Raw genomic sequence first — 18223 nt, forward strand, 5'->3', positions numbered from 1 at the left:
ACAGCGCGTAACAAAAAAGGCGTGCACTCCGTGCAACGAACGATGACTCAATCAATTATATTATATTTTTAAAGTAATAAAGGTCAATGAAATACTGTCCAGTAAAAAAAAATTTTTTTTGCTATTTATTAGTAGCATAAAAAATATTTTTTAATTAGTAATTTTGAATTCCTGCAAAAACCGTCATTCCATCGGCCACGCCCCTAATACATCACAATTCATGTTTATTTGTTCCTGCCCATTCAAATTCGTTTAGAACACTGTCACGAATCTTGATGTCACAACTGTCAAGGCCAAACATGTTGCGTTTTTCTAGCGACGTATTTACATTTATGTATGAAAACATTCCTCCACAATATCCAAATTGATTTCAAAAATACAATTAATTATTCTAAATCTATTTCATATATTTTTATCGGTATTCGTAGTATGTGATATTTCCCTATTCCGTAGAAATTGACAAGATTGGTTGCTATGTCTTACTATTTTTCCACAATGTTCTCCATCTCTGTTGCAATATTTTAACTTGACGTAGTTTTAAAGAAATCATTCTATGGTATAAAAGATTCAACAATAGTATGTCGAAATATTTTGATGAGGAAGTTCAGCCCTACGAGAAATTGTATAATTAAAAATATTTTCTTACGCGCGGTAAAAATTACAGCATTAAATTATACAGCAATGTTTCTTGAAAATGTATGAAAAAAAAATATTTTTTTATTGAAAACAAACTTCTTTAAATAACGTCACCAGTTCATAGGAATCAACCAATGATAAGGTTGCGAAAGATTTCCGGTTTATGGTACGTCAACAGACCAATCGGCAGAACTGACGAGAAAAGAAGGGGAAGAGAATTTGAGACGTCACACGCGGAGTAATTTTAGATAAACATTTCTCTAATCCATGCAGTTACCTGTCTTGCAAATATATATTTAATTAATTAATTTTTTTATTAATGCAATTAATATTTATTTTCAAGCACCCCCTTCGGATTTAAGAGGTAATATTTTTTGACTTTTGATCTTAGTTTTTTTTTTTTGTTAAATTCTATAAAAATATTATTTGAAAAATTAGATACCAAATAATATGAAACAAACTAAAATTCAAGACGTACATATTATAAAAAGAAAAATCCAAAATGACACTCTTGTCAAAGTAGTAGGAGAATCCTGCTCCGGAAAACCCCCTCGGATACATGGAACAGATCAACATCCAGAGCGATATTGTTCAGCGTAGCGGTAGCCCTTCCAACAGGCAGGGTGCTCCTGCATATCGGGATATAAAACAATCTATGCTAACGCTGTCTTCGGTAATTATCAGGAACATTCAAACCAATGCTCATCATAATCTCAGAATTATCGACCATACTGCGCAACAATGGATAAAAATGTGTAGTCAAATACACATTCCTTCTAGTCTCTCAACTGTTGTAGCCAAGCATACCCCGGAGAAACTCGGTCAGGTAGAGCCGAGGATAACACCCGCATTCTCTCATGTAGAGATATCTCAGAAACTTCTTTTGGATTTTCTCTATCACAAGAGAGTACTTCAGTTCATGTGGCCCCCAAATCATCGAGCCACTTTCGTGTCTACTTTGTGTCCGTTATGTCCCTTTTATCTCCGTCTGATGTTACTCAATAGTGCATAGGGCACTCCATTCGCAGTGTATCTCAATCATTTGACCCACGAATCTAGGTAATAATTTCACACCACTAAGACCCACTGAACTGAAATCCTTCCCGTCTTCAGGAAACAACTGGGCGGACGGGCGGCGGCCGGAGGGCGAGGGGGCGCACACGCTGCCGGGGGCGCTGCGCGCTGTGGAGGGGAGCGGCGGCGCCGCGGGGGGCGCGGGCGGCGTCAGCGCGGGCTCCGGGGGTGCGGGCTCGGGACACAACAAGCTCACTTCGGAGGAGGGCAGCGAGTGCTCGTCTGTCACCAGTTCAGGATGCGGGTAAGGAAGTCAATTAGTTCATGTATCCCTGATATACCTGGCTGAGCCATTACAACAATGAGGAACTTCAGTGCTATGGGAAATTGGATGTAAAAATATTTTCTTACACATGGTAATAATGAAAGCATTTAATTGTACTGCTGAGTTTCTCGAAAATGTACAGCAAAATAATAAAAAATATTTTAATAAAAATGAACTACTTACTTTGAACAACGTCACCAGTAGACATGGATCAATTAATTATAAAAGAGGTGTGGAAGAATTCCGGTTTGCCTACTGTCAACGGACCATTTGGTAGAACTGATCGAGAATAAGCGGAAGAGAATCTCTGACGTCACGCGCCGCGGAGTTCAGAAGAACAAAACATTAGAAAATAATAGCGCTGATCATACGATATATCAAAATTGAAAATTTTTTTTTTTACTTATTGTCATCATTCCCTTTCCGCATCTAATGGTGCATAGGGCACTGCATTGATGCCCCAATCGTAGCGTATCTTGACCATTTTTGTTACATGAAAGTAAGATTATCAGTCTTACGCATCAGGTACCAGTCCAGAGACTATGAAATATTCCAGTGTGAAACACCCTTTTGAATAAATATAAACCATGTTGGGAATTGAACCCGAGGCCTCTTAAATGGTACGCAAATGCGCTGACCATTACGCCATGAGGCCGACAAAGCTGGCTTAGTGTAATTGGTCTATTAACAAATAAAAAATAACCATTGACCTTCCTCATTACTATAGCACCCCCCCCCCACCTTTTGATGATGGATTATTTTTTTTACATATTTTTTTATTAATAAAAAATATATATATATTTTGAAAAAGTATTGAATTATATTTTATTGAAACATAACTGTATATCTATAATCTTAATGAGAAATTCAAAATGCCTTTAAAAAAGAAGAATCACTTAATGGACGCAATGACAATATTGTTATTTTTTTCAATGCTAAATTTTGTGGCTTACACGGGCACAGCCTACAATGCCACAACACAAAAATGGAGGTATTTAAGTGTTGGGGTATTTAAAAAAAAACTCTTCGCCTAATGCGAGAAACGCCCGTCTTTACCCCAGACTACATACTCTTTTGTTGCCCGATGAGGGAAAAATAAAATTAGTTCATCTTGAAAAACTATCATGCTAAAGTATCGTCACTCTGTCGCACAGGAAACTTCCTGTCTGAGAATGTAGCCAATTTTTGATCCCTGGGGTGCTATTCTGAACCGCTCTGAGAAAATAGTTTTTACATATTTACATACAAAATACACGAGATTTGATGCGCCTGAACTACTGCTTAGTAAAATTAAATATCCCAAATGGAAACCTCATACAAAACTTACTCTTTCATACCGATAACCAAAGAACTAACTATGGTTTTCATTCCCCTATGCCCAGAATTCTTAGGTCCGCCAACAAACATACCAGTCTTAATTTCTTTGATAACAAGTTGTCTTCTTTCAAACAATCACTGAATCAAATTCAATTATAAACACCTCTCTCCCGCTTCCACTCCCACCAAGTTTACTATATACCATTGTGTCTTTCTACTTTCCTTTATAATAATTTTCTATGCATAAATATGTCCTTAAAAATGCACATTGGGCGTATATATAAATAGATAAATAAGACGGCCGCCAGAGCGTTTGGAATAACCAACCCTCTGGGCTGCTTATTCTGAATGGAATTGCGCGCAAAGAGATCACTCTGCTAGCGTTCTGTTACGTGTGCTTTTGCGTTCAAAATACCACCCCTGGTCCCTTTTATTTTTCCTTGATCAATTTCCCTTATATTTTTTTCTTTATGGCATTGATCACCTTTTTGAAAATGGATTGCCTGTACAAAAAAGGACAAATTTAGCATTATATGTATGTGTACTATAAGATTTAAAATATATGAATTTGCTTTCAGCTACCAAAATCAGACCGGTAATAACAACCTGAATGATGTATATTCTCTTAAGCAGATATTCTGCGAACTGAAGGATAGAAGAGAAGACATTGACAGAATCTGCGAAAAACTAGACGCCATCAAGGTAAAAATTTATATTTAAAGCACTTACTTGTTATTCTTTATAATAAAATAAACATGAAACAACTCTGCTTCAACCACGTTTTTCTTTCCACCAAATTAGTTCAGTATACTTCGATTCAAAATTATTATTTAAAGAGCACATTATTAAAATATCTAACAAAGCTGTAAAATTATTAGGATTTGTACTTAGAACCGGAAAAGATTTTAATAATATAAACACATTAAAATATCTTTACACATCTCTTGTTAGAAGCCAACTAGATTATAATTCTTCAATATGGTCACCTTATCAAATCACTTTCTCAGATTCTATTGAGAGAATTCAGAATAAATTTCTTAGATATATTAATTTTAAGATGGGTTTTTCTACTAATCAATTAAATTATAACAAAATTTTAGACTCTCTTAAATTAACTAAATTGCAAGAACGAAGAACATCGACCGATCTTATGACTTTATATAAAATAATAAAACCAATGTTTGATACCCCTAATCTACTGAAATTGATTTCATTCTATGTACCACCTAGATTAAGCAGAACATCTACAATATTTTATTGTCAAAATTCTCGAACGGTAGCTCAATATTACTCACCTATTGTTAGATTACAGAATACCGGGAATGAATATGCATCACATTTTGATATATTTAGTTTATCTCTGCCTAACTTAAAAAATAAAGTGACCAACATATTTTTATCAAAAAGAGCAAATCATCTTCAGAAGATTGGGTTGGAATAGTTATAATTTGATTGAATTATGTATTTTGTTATTGTATAATTTCTTTAAAATATGTATGTATTTCAAGTAATTAATAATGTGTATAGTACGAGTATATTAATATTTCATACTCGATTTTTTTTATTTTTAATCTTTTTATTTCTAAGCACTCTTTATACCATATATATGTAAATGGCAGAAATGCCGTATATAAATAAATAAATAAATAAAGAATCTTGTGTGGCTTTCAACAAGTCAGTAGAAAAAAAAACTTTATAAACGGAGTTGTTTTATGCCATGAGGTTAGGTCATTTTTTAATACTATAATTATATCTGTACCTCAGAGGCAGACGGATGCAAATCCTGAATTTGATGAAATGACATTTCGATTTTCGTATCCAGTTTATGACCATGTCCATTGATTTTGAAGAAATGTAAGTCTTATAATGAAAGAACCAATGTATTAAGATACTGAAAATACAAAATAATGCTATAAATTATCAAAAATCACTTAGAGAAAGTAGATTCTTTAGACTTTAGTTGAACGTTTGACATTTGGATTTGCATCCGTCTGCCTCTTAGGTACTTCTTTAGATGTACATGTATGCTGTGTTCAGGCAGGTGAAAAATGATACCGACATATTGTCAGTGATAATATGGCTAATCTAGCAGTCCAACCGCGGCTAAATTTTCCAGAAAAACTTAAGTGATTGGACTTGCCTAGACCCGCCTGAAGGACTTCTTGTGATTAAAAAAAAAAAAATCAATTAATAGATATTAATTTGCATTTTTGCAGTAACCCATAATAATGAACAATGTACACAATAAAACACCCTAAATATGTTCTGTGTCTGAGTAGATAAAAATAGACCTCTGCGTATGAAATCTGTGTTCAGGCAGACGAAGAATACAGTTCTGTGTGTGAAATGTGTAAGAAGACAAAGACACAGAACTCGTTGATGCACCGAGCTGTACAGTCATATTATTAGTAAATACCATTAGAAATAAAAGAACAAAAAAATGTTATTTCATTTAAACGTAAGATAAAAAAATATGTGTGTAGCAGATAAGTTAGCTCTTAAAAAGTAATTGTATTCGAGTTGGCTTTAAAGAAGTTTTTTTTTTGAAGTGTACGTATATTATTTAGAAATGTTAATAATTTGTATATATTTTAATAATAATTAAATATAAGTTAATATTAGGACATTCATTCTATTTTAAGACTAAATAAAAAAAATATTTTAAAAAATGTAAAAACCCTTGACGAATGTTTTCAACCAGATGGGTGCTCTCAGGTAAAAATCCTGAGTAAAGAAATCGAGGGGAGATACGTCCGCCTCGTTGTGTAGTGGTTGACGCATTCACCTATAATTCTCGAGGTCCCGGGTTCGATTTCTGGCAGGGTGGATGTGAAATATTAATTTTGAAGGTTTTTTAAAACTGTAATATTTTATTGCTTTTGGACTGACACCTGAAGCGTAACACTGATCACATTACCTTTATGCAACAGATGATTGAACTACGCTTCATTTGGTTTACCTATGCAGTGCCCTATGCACCACCGGGTTCAGAAGGGGGATGATAATACGTGTGAAATAGAACCAAAATCTTGGGCGAGTGATGGCCACTCTTAGGTAAAACTCACAAAAAAGGAAATTGAGTATGAGATAAGTATGCCTTATAGTGAAGTGGTTGGTATGTTCGCCTACTATGCCTGGGTCCGGCAAGGTCCTGGCAAGGTCGGCATTAAAATTTCACTGTTCCGTTTGGTGTATTGATGCAGTGTCCTACACACCGATGCATGCGGTATGATGATGTTAATAATAAATGTGCATGTGTATTGTATATTTATAAATCTAACTAATTAAATGTTGATTACAGACATTATCACAAGAGGTGTCTTATTTATCATCAGCTCTACAAGAAGAAAGGTTTCGCTCCGAGCGGCTCGAAGAACAAATTAATGATCTCACAGAATTACATCAAAATGAAGTGAGTTAAATGATAGTTTATTAAAAAATAATTGTTTATTTATTCATAAAAATACAGTAAACTCTTGTTTTTACTTTCCTCAATTTTACGTTTTCCCGCTTTTTATGCCAGAATGTTTATTTATGCGGGTGAGATTCATCTAATTGAATTATTTCACCTACATACTAGGCAACGCCTGAAAATGCTATTTTTTCAATTTCTATACTTCTTCATAGACCAGGTAATTTATCAACATTGCTGAATATAAAGGTTTCCGCTCTTTAACTTCACAAACATCAACAGATGAAAGAATTGAAGGAATATAGATGTTCAAATATAGGCAGAATGGTGAATGTTACACAGAGTGTAAAGTGGCCACTTAAACCAGCCATTTACTGGTCATAAGCCCTGTAGATGCCTAGACTTCTAAATAACCTTATCTTAAATGTTCTTCATCTCTGTTGTAATATGTTAATATAAACAGCTCCCCAGGGAGTTGAATCCAGTCCTTGTCTACAAAAATTTGGATAAACTCAAAATATTGTTATAAATAGCCGTATAAATGAGCTTTATAAAATATTTGTTTTGTTTTAGGTGGAAAATTTGAAGCAGGCGTTGGCCGACGTAGAGGAGAAAGTACAATATCAAAGTGAAGAGAGAGTACGGGATATTCACGAAATGCTAGAACTCTGTCAAACCAAGGTATTCTTCTTTTGCATTGTAAAAAATATAACTAATTTTAGTGAAGTAATGACACCCATTGACGCTAGATGTCGCTACTGGGCTAGCCATGTGACGCCTGAGTGGGGGGAGCCACCTGTGCTGCAGTGGCGAATGGTGATTTTATTTACAGGTAAGCTATAAAAAAATATCATATATTATGTACCTACATAGAAGGTACAAAATATAATGTAAGTAATATATACTATAAATTGATATTTTTCTGTGGTTCTGTGTGATACAACAACTCTCATCCATGAAATCAACTCAAACGATGTAACTTCGTGATATATTATATTATATAGATATATTATACATTACTTTAATACATAACTCATTAAAAAATAAATAAAAAATAGCACTATGAATTCAGTCGATATTAGGTATTCAATTGAAATGTCAACTGGCCGAATGGTTCTAGAAATTAATAGTGCTAAAAACGGCTGCGTCAAGCGTCACATGTCGTGTAATATGGCGCATGAAAGTAACTATGGTCTTATGTCAAAAGTACCATCTCAAAGAAAAATAGCCCTTAAGAAACAATATTTGAAATACTGTTTTCCAAATCAAGAATCTTCAAATAATTTGTGTATTCTGCAAGTTTAATCTAGGAGAAAAAACCCGCACTGGGGTTAAAACATTTAAAATATAGTTTACTTTTTGGATGAAAAAATAAGCTGGAATAATCGGCTAGTTTCTTGGCTCACCGCAGGCGCTGGGCGCGCTTTATTAATATTTGTATTTATATTAGGATAAAAATACAAACGGTGAAAATGATTTAAAATAAATGGTAATTATTTATTTGTTTTTCTGTAAATAAAGTTACAGTAAAACATTATTATGGTTAGTTTAATATAATGGTAAGCTGCGTATAATCGCTTCTATACACGGTTCGCCCCTGCTATGCTGCAACTTAGCAATCGGCTAGGCCGAGGGTATTTATTCAGAGTTACTCAGATTCAGACTCTCATAATCTTTTCTTTTCGGACCATCAAGTTATTACACTAATGAATTCTTTGGCTTGGATCTATAAGGGCCAATGTCGTAAATCGCAATACAAAAGGAGAGCAATTATTTAGCTGTTTTGTGGCGCTATAATGAACTGTTTGACGTCTTTGGTAACAAATATTAATAAAAATCATTTCAACACATGTACATATGTGTGTATAAAATAGTTGAATTTACAAGTTTTTTCATTGACATCAACCCTCTACAAAACGGTGGCAAAAAAATAGGAAATCTGAAATTGGTCCTTCTAGACCCAAACCACAGACTGAGGAAGTTCAGTGTTTTTTAAAAATTTGAAAATTTTTTTGAAAAGAGAGTTTTGGATTTACGTTTTTTTCAAGTTCTCTTCCGCCCCTTCTCAGTCAGTCCGGCCGATTGGTCCGTTGACGTACCGGAAACCTTCCATAACTCTTATCATTGGTTGATTCATTGACGTCGTTCAAAGTAGTTTGTTTTTATTTAAATATTTTTACATAATGTAATTTAATATTTGCTTTTAAAAGTAAAATGATTGACCACAGAGTTTGTTTATTTTTTATTTTTATTTTATTTATTTAAAGAAAACAACAGTCATTACAGCAAAAAAATAAATATTTACAAAAAACCAAAATTATAGGCTAATTATAGTTTTCTAGACATTACTAAATACAATGTCAAAAAAAGAAGAAAAAAAGCGTATATTAAAATAGCCACTCTGCATCATTCCACACGTAAAAAAATAAATAAAATATTACAATAATAATAAAATAAAAAAATAAAAAAAATAATAAAAATTAAAGAAAAAGTTTTTACTTTACTCGGACTTAATCCTTTCGCTCGCGGATCCATACGGAGTAATACGTCAATGCTTTAAATGTTAATAATAAATCTTTTTTTGTACATTTTTAGAAAACTTCACCGTATAATTTAATGCTCTTTTTTTTCTCATCCGACAGATTAGTAAAATGGAACACCAGGCCATGCAGCAGCAACAGTACGTCAACCTCGAGGGTATCGAGGGCTTTAACGCCCGAGTCCTTGCTGTGAAGCTCATCAACGTAGTCCTCACCGTGCTCCAGGTCGTGCTGCTCCTCGTAGCCACTGCTGCCGGCATCCTGATGCCCTTCCTCCGCACTAGGTATGCCCTCGCCGTCAGACATTAGGTCTTGAGGAAGAATGACAATATCTGAGTTTTTTACATGTTTTAAGTAATAAAGGTCTATGAAATACTGTCTTGTAAAAAAAATTTTTTTTTGCTAATTATTAGTAGCATAAAAAATATTTTTAAATTTGTAATTTTGAATTCCCGCGAAAACGGTCGTCCCTTCGGCCACGCCCCTAATACGCCACGATTCATGTTTTTTTGTTCCTGGCCATTGAAATTTGTTTAGAACATTATCACGAATTTTGACATAACAACCAAGGCCAAACACGTCGCATTTTTTACGAACATATTTTTATTGAATTTCTTTTTGAGATTTATGTATGAAAACATTTCTCCACAATATTCATATTGATTTTGAAAATACAATTAATTATTCTAAATCCATTTATTATATTTTTATCCTTATTAATAGTATGTTATATTTCCCTATTCCTCCGTATAATTTGCCAAACTCACAGTGAAAGGAGCAATGAAAGCAGTAGAGTTAAATTAAATGAAAATCGCAGTTTACGAATTTGAAATATTTAAAGAGTAACTTATTTATTGCCAAAAAAATGCTTTTTTTTAGTACAAGCTAACTGATAGAAAGACTTTAAAACGGTTTTCGAGAATGTGAAGGGAGTGCTTTTACTGTCGTACTTTAGGGGCATAATATAAATGTATTGACGTATTAAAACAGAGATGGAGAACATTTTAGAGAAGAAAATATGGAAGTCTAAGCATTTGCAGGGCTTATGACCTGTCATTGGCTGGTTTAAATGGCCACTTTACACATAAGATCTAAATTTGTTGCAACAGAAGGAATATGGAAGTCTAGGCATTTACAGGGCTTATGACCTGTCATTGGCTGGTTTGAGTAGCCTCTTAACACCCGGACTTCCATAAATATTGTCTTCTCAAAAATGTTTTCGCTCTTTGTTGCAACAAATTTAGATCTAAAAAACTCCCTAGGGAAGAAATCCAGCCTGTCTGCAAACATTTGGACATGCTCAAAACTTTGTTGACTCTACACACTCACCATTTTGCCTTTGTTTGAACATCCATATTTCTTTAATTCTCCCATCTGTTTAATTACTACCTAGGGGATGAAATCCAATCACTGTTTAGAAACACTTGAACAAACTCAAAATACTGTTAAATAAGTGTACTTTTAACAAATTAATTTAAATATTAAGTTGTAAGTAATGAGATTACTAATTTCATTATGTTTAGTACGTTAATTTGTTTGAATGACCGTATTAGCCAGAATATAATATAATATATATATGTAGGACTGTTGGTTTCCCAAATAATATAAAATAAAGTAATTCATTTTATTTTACTCAAAATGTTTTTTAAAATTTTATTGGCGTTATATTCGGGGTTTAGGCCATATCAAGATGTACCAGAGTTTACACTTCCTACGCACGCAGCCAAGCAATTGGGTGGAAACCATCCTCTGACCCCTTCGGGGAAAACAAAGGAACCGTCAACTACAGTCTCAGGGGAATGGATCATGAATAAAAAAATCATATTTTTATAATATTCGATTTTATGAAATAAGTTGTGTCCGTTTTATTCCAAATAAAGAATGCAGTAAATTGGCCAATTATGTATTCTCCTTCATTATTTTACTACACATTAGTCAATGTGGTTAGTGTCTACCGTACATTCACGGAGACTGGACCGCTGTGCACATGCAAACCACGAGCCCGCTGCGTGATATCGTGTGATTGGCCCATTTCACACCATGGCGAAATTCTACACGGCATGATAAAATACAAAACGGTGGATCAATATTTATTGTTTTACAATTATTTATTTATTTATTTAATGCCCGGCAAACGCAATAACCAGTACACCACGAGACCGACTTATCTCCAGTTGATTTCCTTTTGCAGGATTTTCACCTAAGAGTTCTCGTTAAATTTAAATAACGATTTTGATAAAACTATCATTAAAATCTCTTTTGTTAAGTTTTACTATTTTATTTTAATTAGGTTGTGGTCCCGTGGCTAGTGTTGCGGACTCACGGATCAGAGATGTTGGAACTCCACTCTACCCCAACTCGATTTCCATTTTCTAATCTTTCTAAAAATGGTCACCAAAATTTAAATATTTTGGTAAATTATAAGAATGCCAATATTTTTTTATTATTTGAATAATATGAACTGAGGCCTTTTTTTATTAATATTTTTATTTAAATCATTAACTATGGAGTTTTATTTTTAAAAACACGAAAAATATAAATATTGTCAAGTTTAAATTGGCACAAACGAATTTAATAAATGTCGATCCACTATGATTTTACCGTGCCGTTTAGATTAAGACGATATGTGTGAAATAGGCTATTCTCCGTCGCATATCACATGGCTGGTTTGTTTATTTGGAAGTTCTTGTAATAATGAACAGACTTTCCTTTAGTGTTGCGGACTTACAGATCAGAGGTCCGAGGTTCGAACCCCACTCTGCCCCAACTTGATTCGCATTTTCTAATAGTGAGTTATTCACAGCTCGTTGAGAATGGAAATACTCAGGATAATCGTAAATATTTTATTTTTTTGTAAAAAAAATAATGGCATCTTCACCGCGTACACTGCACAAATATCGCAAGCAGATGGAGGTGTCGACAATGCTCACGTTTGCCTATTTGACATTTCATTTTGAAGGCTTGTGATCAAATAAAATAATATATTTATCAACAATATTTTGAGTTTGTCCAAATTTTTGTAGACAAGGACTGGATTCAACTCCCTGGGGAGCTGTTTATATTAACATATAAAATTTTCAGGCGTTGCCTAGTATGTAGGTGAAATAATTCAATTATATGAATCTCACCCGCATAAATAAAGGTTTCAGCTCTTAAACTTCACGCACATCAACAGATTTATTTATTTATTAACGGACATTGTCCATGTATACAATTTATAAGGTTTAAATATTACAATAAAAGAGTAGTTTAAAACATTTAAAGAAAAAAGAAAGAAGCATTGACAAACATAAGGGACATCGAGACAAGATCTGGACTATTTATTAAGTGCTCGTTTAAATCGTTGTAAACTTAAACCAAAAAAGTCCAGATCCTGTCTTGAGTTAACAATACGACAAAGGCGGGTCATTGGAGAATTTAGGCCATAGTTTGTTCTATGCTGATCGATGAACAGTACTTCATTGTTTCTCAATCTACGAGTCGGAATATTGAATTTTACTTGTCCCAGTAATGATGGAACATCGATTATACCATTTAGTATGCCGAACATATATATGGAGTCAATATTAGTTCTACGTTTTTGTAGACTAGAAATATTTAACATTGACTCTATTTCAGCATAAGAATAATTATCTCTCTCTAGTCTGAGCATCCACGCTATTTTTCGAAGCAAGCGATGTTGAACTGATTCAATGTGATTTATGCGATTGACATAGAATGGAGACCAGACCACTGAGGCATATTCAAGAAGAGGGCGAACAGTTGAGTGAAGTGAAATGAAGCCAAGTAATTTCAGTGATTTATTTACTGTATTATCTATATGCTCGTTGTATGTCAGTTTATAGTCCAAAACAACTCCTAAATCTCTGATGGACTTGACTACATCAATTTGACTACAGATGAAAGAATTGAAGGAATATAGATGTTCAAATATGGGCAGGATGGTGAATGTTACACAGTGTGTAAAGTGGCCACTTAAACCAGCCATTGACAGGTCATAAGCCCTGTAGATGCCTAGACTTCTATATTACCTTCTCTTAAAGAAAAATGGTAGTTTCTCTAAGAAATAAATCATACGAGGATCGCTTAAGGGAGCTCGGGTTAAGTTCACTGGACGAGCGGAGGCAGCATGGTGACTTGACTTTAACTGAGCAATATAATGTACCCAAGTTGAAATCAATGTTCACTATGAATACAAAACCGCCATCTCAGAGGTCATTCATTGCAACTAAACACTACCTCCTCCATCCAACCCAAGGAAGAACTTCCTGACAAACCGAGTTGTGGAGAAATGGAATGGCCTTCCCGAGAAAGTGATTGGTGCTAGTTCAGTTAATGTTAACTAGATGCACACAGCAATGTATAATGTTTAATAAGCATGTACACTTGATATACACGCATCAGCTCAATAGCTGCCAGTGTATTATTATTATTAATAATAATAATTACCTATAACCTTTATCATTTAGTTTTACTATTAGTGATAATTTTTTTAATTGATGCAATTTATGTCAACACCTAATATAATTTACCCAATTATTTTTTTATTTATATTTTAATTTTTCCTTTCATTCCTTCTCCAGTGGGGAAATATAACCCTTTTTTTGACATTTTTTAAGTTAAAAAGGTCTATGAAATCCTAACAAGAAAAAAAAAAAAGTTTTTACTTAGCATAAAAAATATTTTTAAATTTGTAATTTTGAATTGTCGCAAAAACGGTCATTCCATTGGCCACGCCCCTAACTCATCAGGATTCATGTTTATTAGTTCCTGACAATCTTGACGTCGCAACTATCAAGGCCAAACATGTCGCGTTTTTCTAGTGACGTGTTTTTTAATTTAAAAAAAATAAATTATGCATGAAAACATTTCTCCACAATATCCATGTTGATTTTGAATGTACAATTAATTATTCTAAATCATATATTTCTATTGGTATTCGTAGGATGTGATATTTCCCAATTATATAGGTGGCGTTATATTGGGCTAATACGGTATTCCTCTCTAGTTGAATCATCCATCTACCCGAGAACATATATTTTTTCATATTTTTTCACACTTTTTGTTTGATTTTATTTTCTTAATTTTGACTTTTGACAGGGACGAACTGAAACCCAAGCACTATGGTAATGGCGCCCACTCACAATCATTATTTTTGCACATGTAAGTGCCACCCCCATATTTCATAACACTCGCCTTTTTATTTTGCCACAAAATCTCATCTCATTTTTTCCTAAAACCGACGAACAAATTATATCGCCGACACTTTTGTTTTTCAAATTTTTTTTTTTAAGTTCCATACTTCTTCATGAACCAGGTGGATTTTTCAACAATATTTTGAGTTTGTCCAAATTTTTCTAGACACGGACTGGATTCAACCAATAACAGGTCATAGGCCCTGTAGATGCCTTGACTTCTATATTACCTACTTTTTTTTTTTTTTTAAGAAAATAAATATTTGCGTTCTTATGATTTACCCAAATATTTCATTTTGAGGGCCATTTTCAACGAGTTGTAAATAACTCACTTTTATAAAATGGAATCAAGTTGGGGTAGAGTGGGATTCGAACCACGGACCTTTGGTCTGTGAGTCCAAGACACTAGCCACGGGACTACAACCCGATTAATGTTCTCTAAAATGCTCTTAATCTCTGTTGTAATATGTTAATATTAACAGCTCCCCAGGGAGTTGAATCCAGTCCTTGTCTACAAAAATTTGGACAAACTCAAAATATTGTTGTAAAAATACATTCAGAAAAACACTTTATTGTAATTGAAGGTGTTTTTCTGAATGCATTTTTACAACAATATTTTGAGTTCGTCCAAATTTTTGTATTTAAATATTATTTAGCACATATTTAAATTTCACAGCCTATTTTAATTCTAAATTTAAACTTCTTAAAAACCATACCAAAGACAAAGAATACTCAATCTACTATACACTCCACACTCCATATTTCACAACAATGGCGATACCAACACGAATAGAATCACGTGTTATAAAATCTTTTTCTCGTTACATTTTGTTGTCCTGTTTAGAAATTGTATTATATATTGTGTTGTGTACGTAATTGGTGCTGTGTTAGGTTTATATTATTTTTATTTATAATACTGTATTGTACCAACAATAAATATAAATAAATAAATACCAGTATGATGATGTCGCGAGAGTTACAAAACCGGTAATTGGTCTATCAAACTAAGTGAATCGAAGTGTTAACCTTTTATTTACAGTAAAACCCCCGTTTAACGTTTTTCAAGGGAGCAACAAAAAAAGTGTAAAACTGAGGAAAACTTTAAAGTTTATTTAATCGGGTTGTAATCCTGTGGCTAGTGTCTCGGACTCACGGACCGAAGCTCCGTGGTTCGAATCCCACTTTACTCCAACTTGATTTCATTTTCCAATAGTGAGTTATTTACAACTCGTTAAAAATGGCCGTCAAAATTAAATATTTGGGTGAATCTTTAAAATTTGGTAAGAACGCAAATATTTCTTAAAAAAAAAAAAAAGTGAGGAAATGAAAAAAGTATGGAAAAAAATAAATTTCATTAAAATATAATTATTGTACAAGGCTATACTAAATATACTGCAGAAAAATTGTAAGAACTGTCATGAATGGGGATTATTCATATTTACCAATGATATAACTAAAAATGTTTTGTATTTTTTCAAACAATACTGCAATGTGTTATTTTTTATTGAATTAAAAAAAATACAAGCATAAATAATTTTATCTAGGTACTTAACCTTAAAAACACAAAAAATTGGATTTGCATAAAATGCATTTTTTTGATTTGACGATTTTTTCCCTAAATATCGGAAAATTTTATTTATATGGTATCACTTTTTTTAGTATGGCACCACGATCACGAAATTTCAACTGTCATTTACATCGCGGACTGCTTCACACTTTTATGATGACTGTTTAAACTATCTCCTTTTCAAATTATGTGTGCATCACATCAAATAATATTTATATTGCCATTTTTTAAACTTTCTGCATTGTAATTTATTGATGTTTTGACTTTAATCTCCCTAAATATGCGTCAAGTGCATGTCATCATTTCGTAAAATGTCAAAATTAGACTAACAAATTACAACAGGGATGGGGAGTACCTTAAATAAGGGAATATGGAAGTCTAGGCATTTACAGGGCTTATGACCTGTGGATGGATGTTCAAACATAGGCAAAATGGTGAATGTTACACAGTGTGTAAAGTGGCCCCTTAAACCAGCCAATGAGGGGGTGAAATCCAATCTTTTGTCTACACACGTTTGGATAAACTCAAATATTGTAATCAAAATTAGACACTTAAAAAAAATGGTCAATTACACTGCACCTACTTTGAATTTAGTTTGAAACAATAATTTACACATTTTTTTTATTTACCTCGATTTTACTCTCCGTTCATGCGGCGGCGCGCGGCTCGTCTTTTGACGGATTGAATGAGCTATGAATTTTTTTTGACATAAAACCAGGGTTATGAAAAATGTAAAAAACGTTAATTGGAGGGGAAATTTAACGAGAATGTTTGGAAAAAAATAGGACCTAAATATTTTGGTGTAAAAAGTGGGAAAACGTAAAATTGAGAAACGTAAAAACGAGGTTTTACTGTATATCAAAAAATAATTATTATTATGAATTTCCACCAAGAGATTAGAATGTTTTTGCTACTTCCATGATAGCGATTCTAGAGAAATTATTAATGATAATGATTTGATCTTCCAGGGTTAGGATCCTGACCACTTCTATGGTGGTGATTGGCGCAGTATTTATACTCAAGCAGTGGCCGGAAGTTTGGGAGATATCTTCCCACCTCATGGAGAGGCTCAGGAAGACCATCGTGCACTCCACGACGTCCTCGGAAGATCCTTCCAGATAACTTTTTCCATTCCACTGTGGCCTGAAGATTTGTCGACACTTTAACATTTCCAACTAAAAGTTCCGCGGCGGTCTCTGCGCGCTCGCATCGTGTCTTTAGACGCCATGTGCAGAAAAAAACGGGGAAGCATCCCTAGAAAAAAATATACAGTGAATATAAATTACATTTGTTTCTGTTCTGTCTCATTAGTTCAGTTTGAAATGTAAACATACATAACTGAATCTTCACACTTTCACCTTGATTATTGTTGTGTTTCAATTTATGTAATATGTATACAAAAAAAAGTCATAAAAATGTATTTAAATTTAATTTTCTGTTTTGAAAGAGTAGTAAAATGCTTCAAAAACACCCCTGAATTTTTAAACAATAATAAAAATCAATCAAGTATTTTTATAAAAAACATAATCTGAGAATCAATTATTTTTTTATTTGTTCAGTAAGATATGTAATATACGGCTTCGGCTACGATCTTCAGCTAACCGGATTGAAAGGTGAAAATTTTACCAGAAATTTTTTTTTTTTTTCTATTTTACCGAATGCATTATGAAGTTTTATTTCAAAATTGTTTAGTATAAACAAAAAATGAGTGAAGCAAATATCTGTTGTATTATTTTTAAAATAGTTATTTTTCGTATCAGTTTAAAAAAAAATCACAAAGTCAATTGGTCAATTCTTTCCAGCAGGTAATGGAAACAACATTTTAAAATTATTTTTACAATACTAAATTTGTGTCCTAAATAAGATTTTTTTATACCATTTGTATTGATGTATATGAATTAATTTATTATTAAGGTAAAATTAATATCTGAAACAAATTTCCATACCTAATTTAACCTTGTATTTAGTTTATGTACAATCACTAAAATAAATTTAATATGCCAAATATTAATTTAATTTTAATAATACATTAATTGATATTAATTAATATACATGATATAAAAGTATGCTTACATAGTCTATTTATTAAACTAAATACATTGTTAAATTATTTAATTTATTATTCATTATATTTTGTGCCAAAAATTCGGATATATAATCATTTGTAATTAAATTTGGAAGTCATTTTGTATTATTCAATTCATGTTTATAATAATT

The 18223-nt window shown here is 32.9% G+C and overlaps 1 protein-coding gene across 1 annotated transcript in view; it reads left to right on the top strand.

The window, feature by feature from the left end:
• LOC148273700 (transmembrane and coiled-coil domain protein 3-like) overlaps nucleotides 1–17711 on the top strand; it is a 42776-nt gene extending 25065 nt beyond the window's left edge. The window contains exons 8-14 of the mRNA XM_088238336.1: nucleotides 1750–1954; nucleotides 3871–3994; nucleotides 6594–6704; nucleotides 7278–7385; nucleotides 9347–9528; nucleotides 14345–14407; nucleotides 16975–17711. Coding sequence (XP_088094462.1) covers nucleotides 1750–1954; nucleotides 3871–3994; nucleotides 6594–6704; nucleotides 7278–7385; nucleotides 9347–9528; nucleotides 14345–14407; nucleotides 16975–17128 — 947 coding nt within the window. The 3' untranslated portion in view covers nucleotides 17129–17711. The remainder of the gene's footprint in view (nucleotides 1–1749; nucleotides 1955–3870; nucleotides 3995–6593; nucleotides 6705–7277; nucleotides 7386–9346; nucleotides 9529–14344; nucleotides 14408–16974) is intronic.
• Nucleotides 17712–18223: the final 512 nt, after the last annotated feature.

Source organism: Micrasema longulum, unplaced genomic scaffold (assembly GCF_059751315.1).
Source record: "Micrasema longulum isolate JH-2025_06_02 unplaced genomic scaffold, ASM5975131v1 h1tg001867l, whole genome shotgun sequence".
In the NCBI taxonomy this organism is placed as follows: domain Eukaryota; kingdom Metazoa; phylum Arthropoda; class Insecta; order Trichoptera; family Brachycentridae; genus Micrasema; species Micrasema longulum.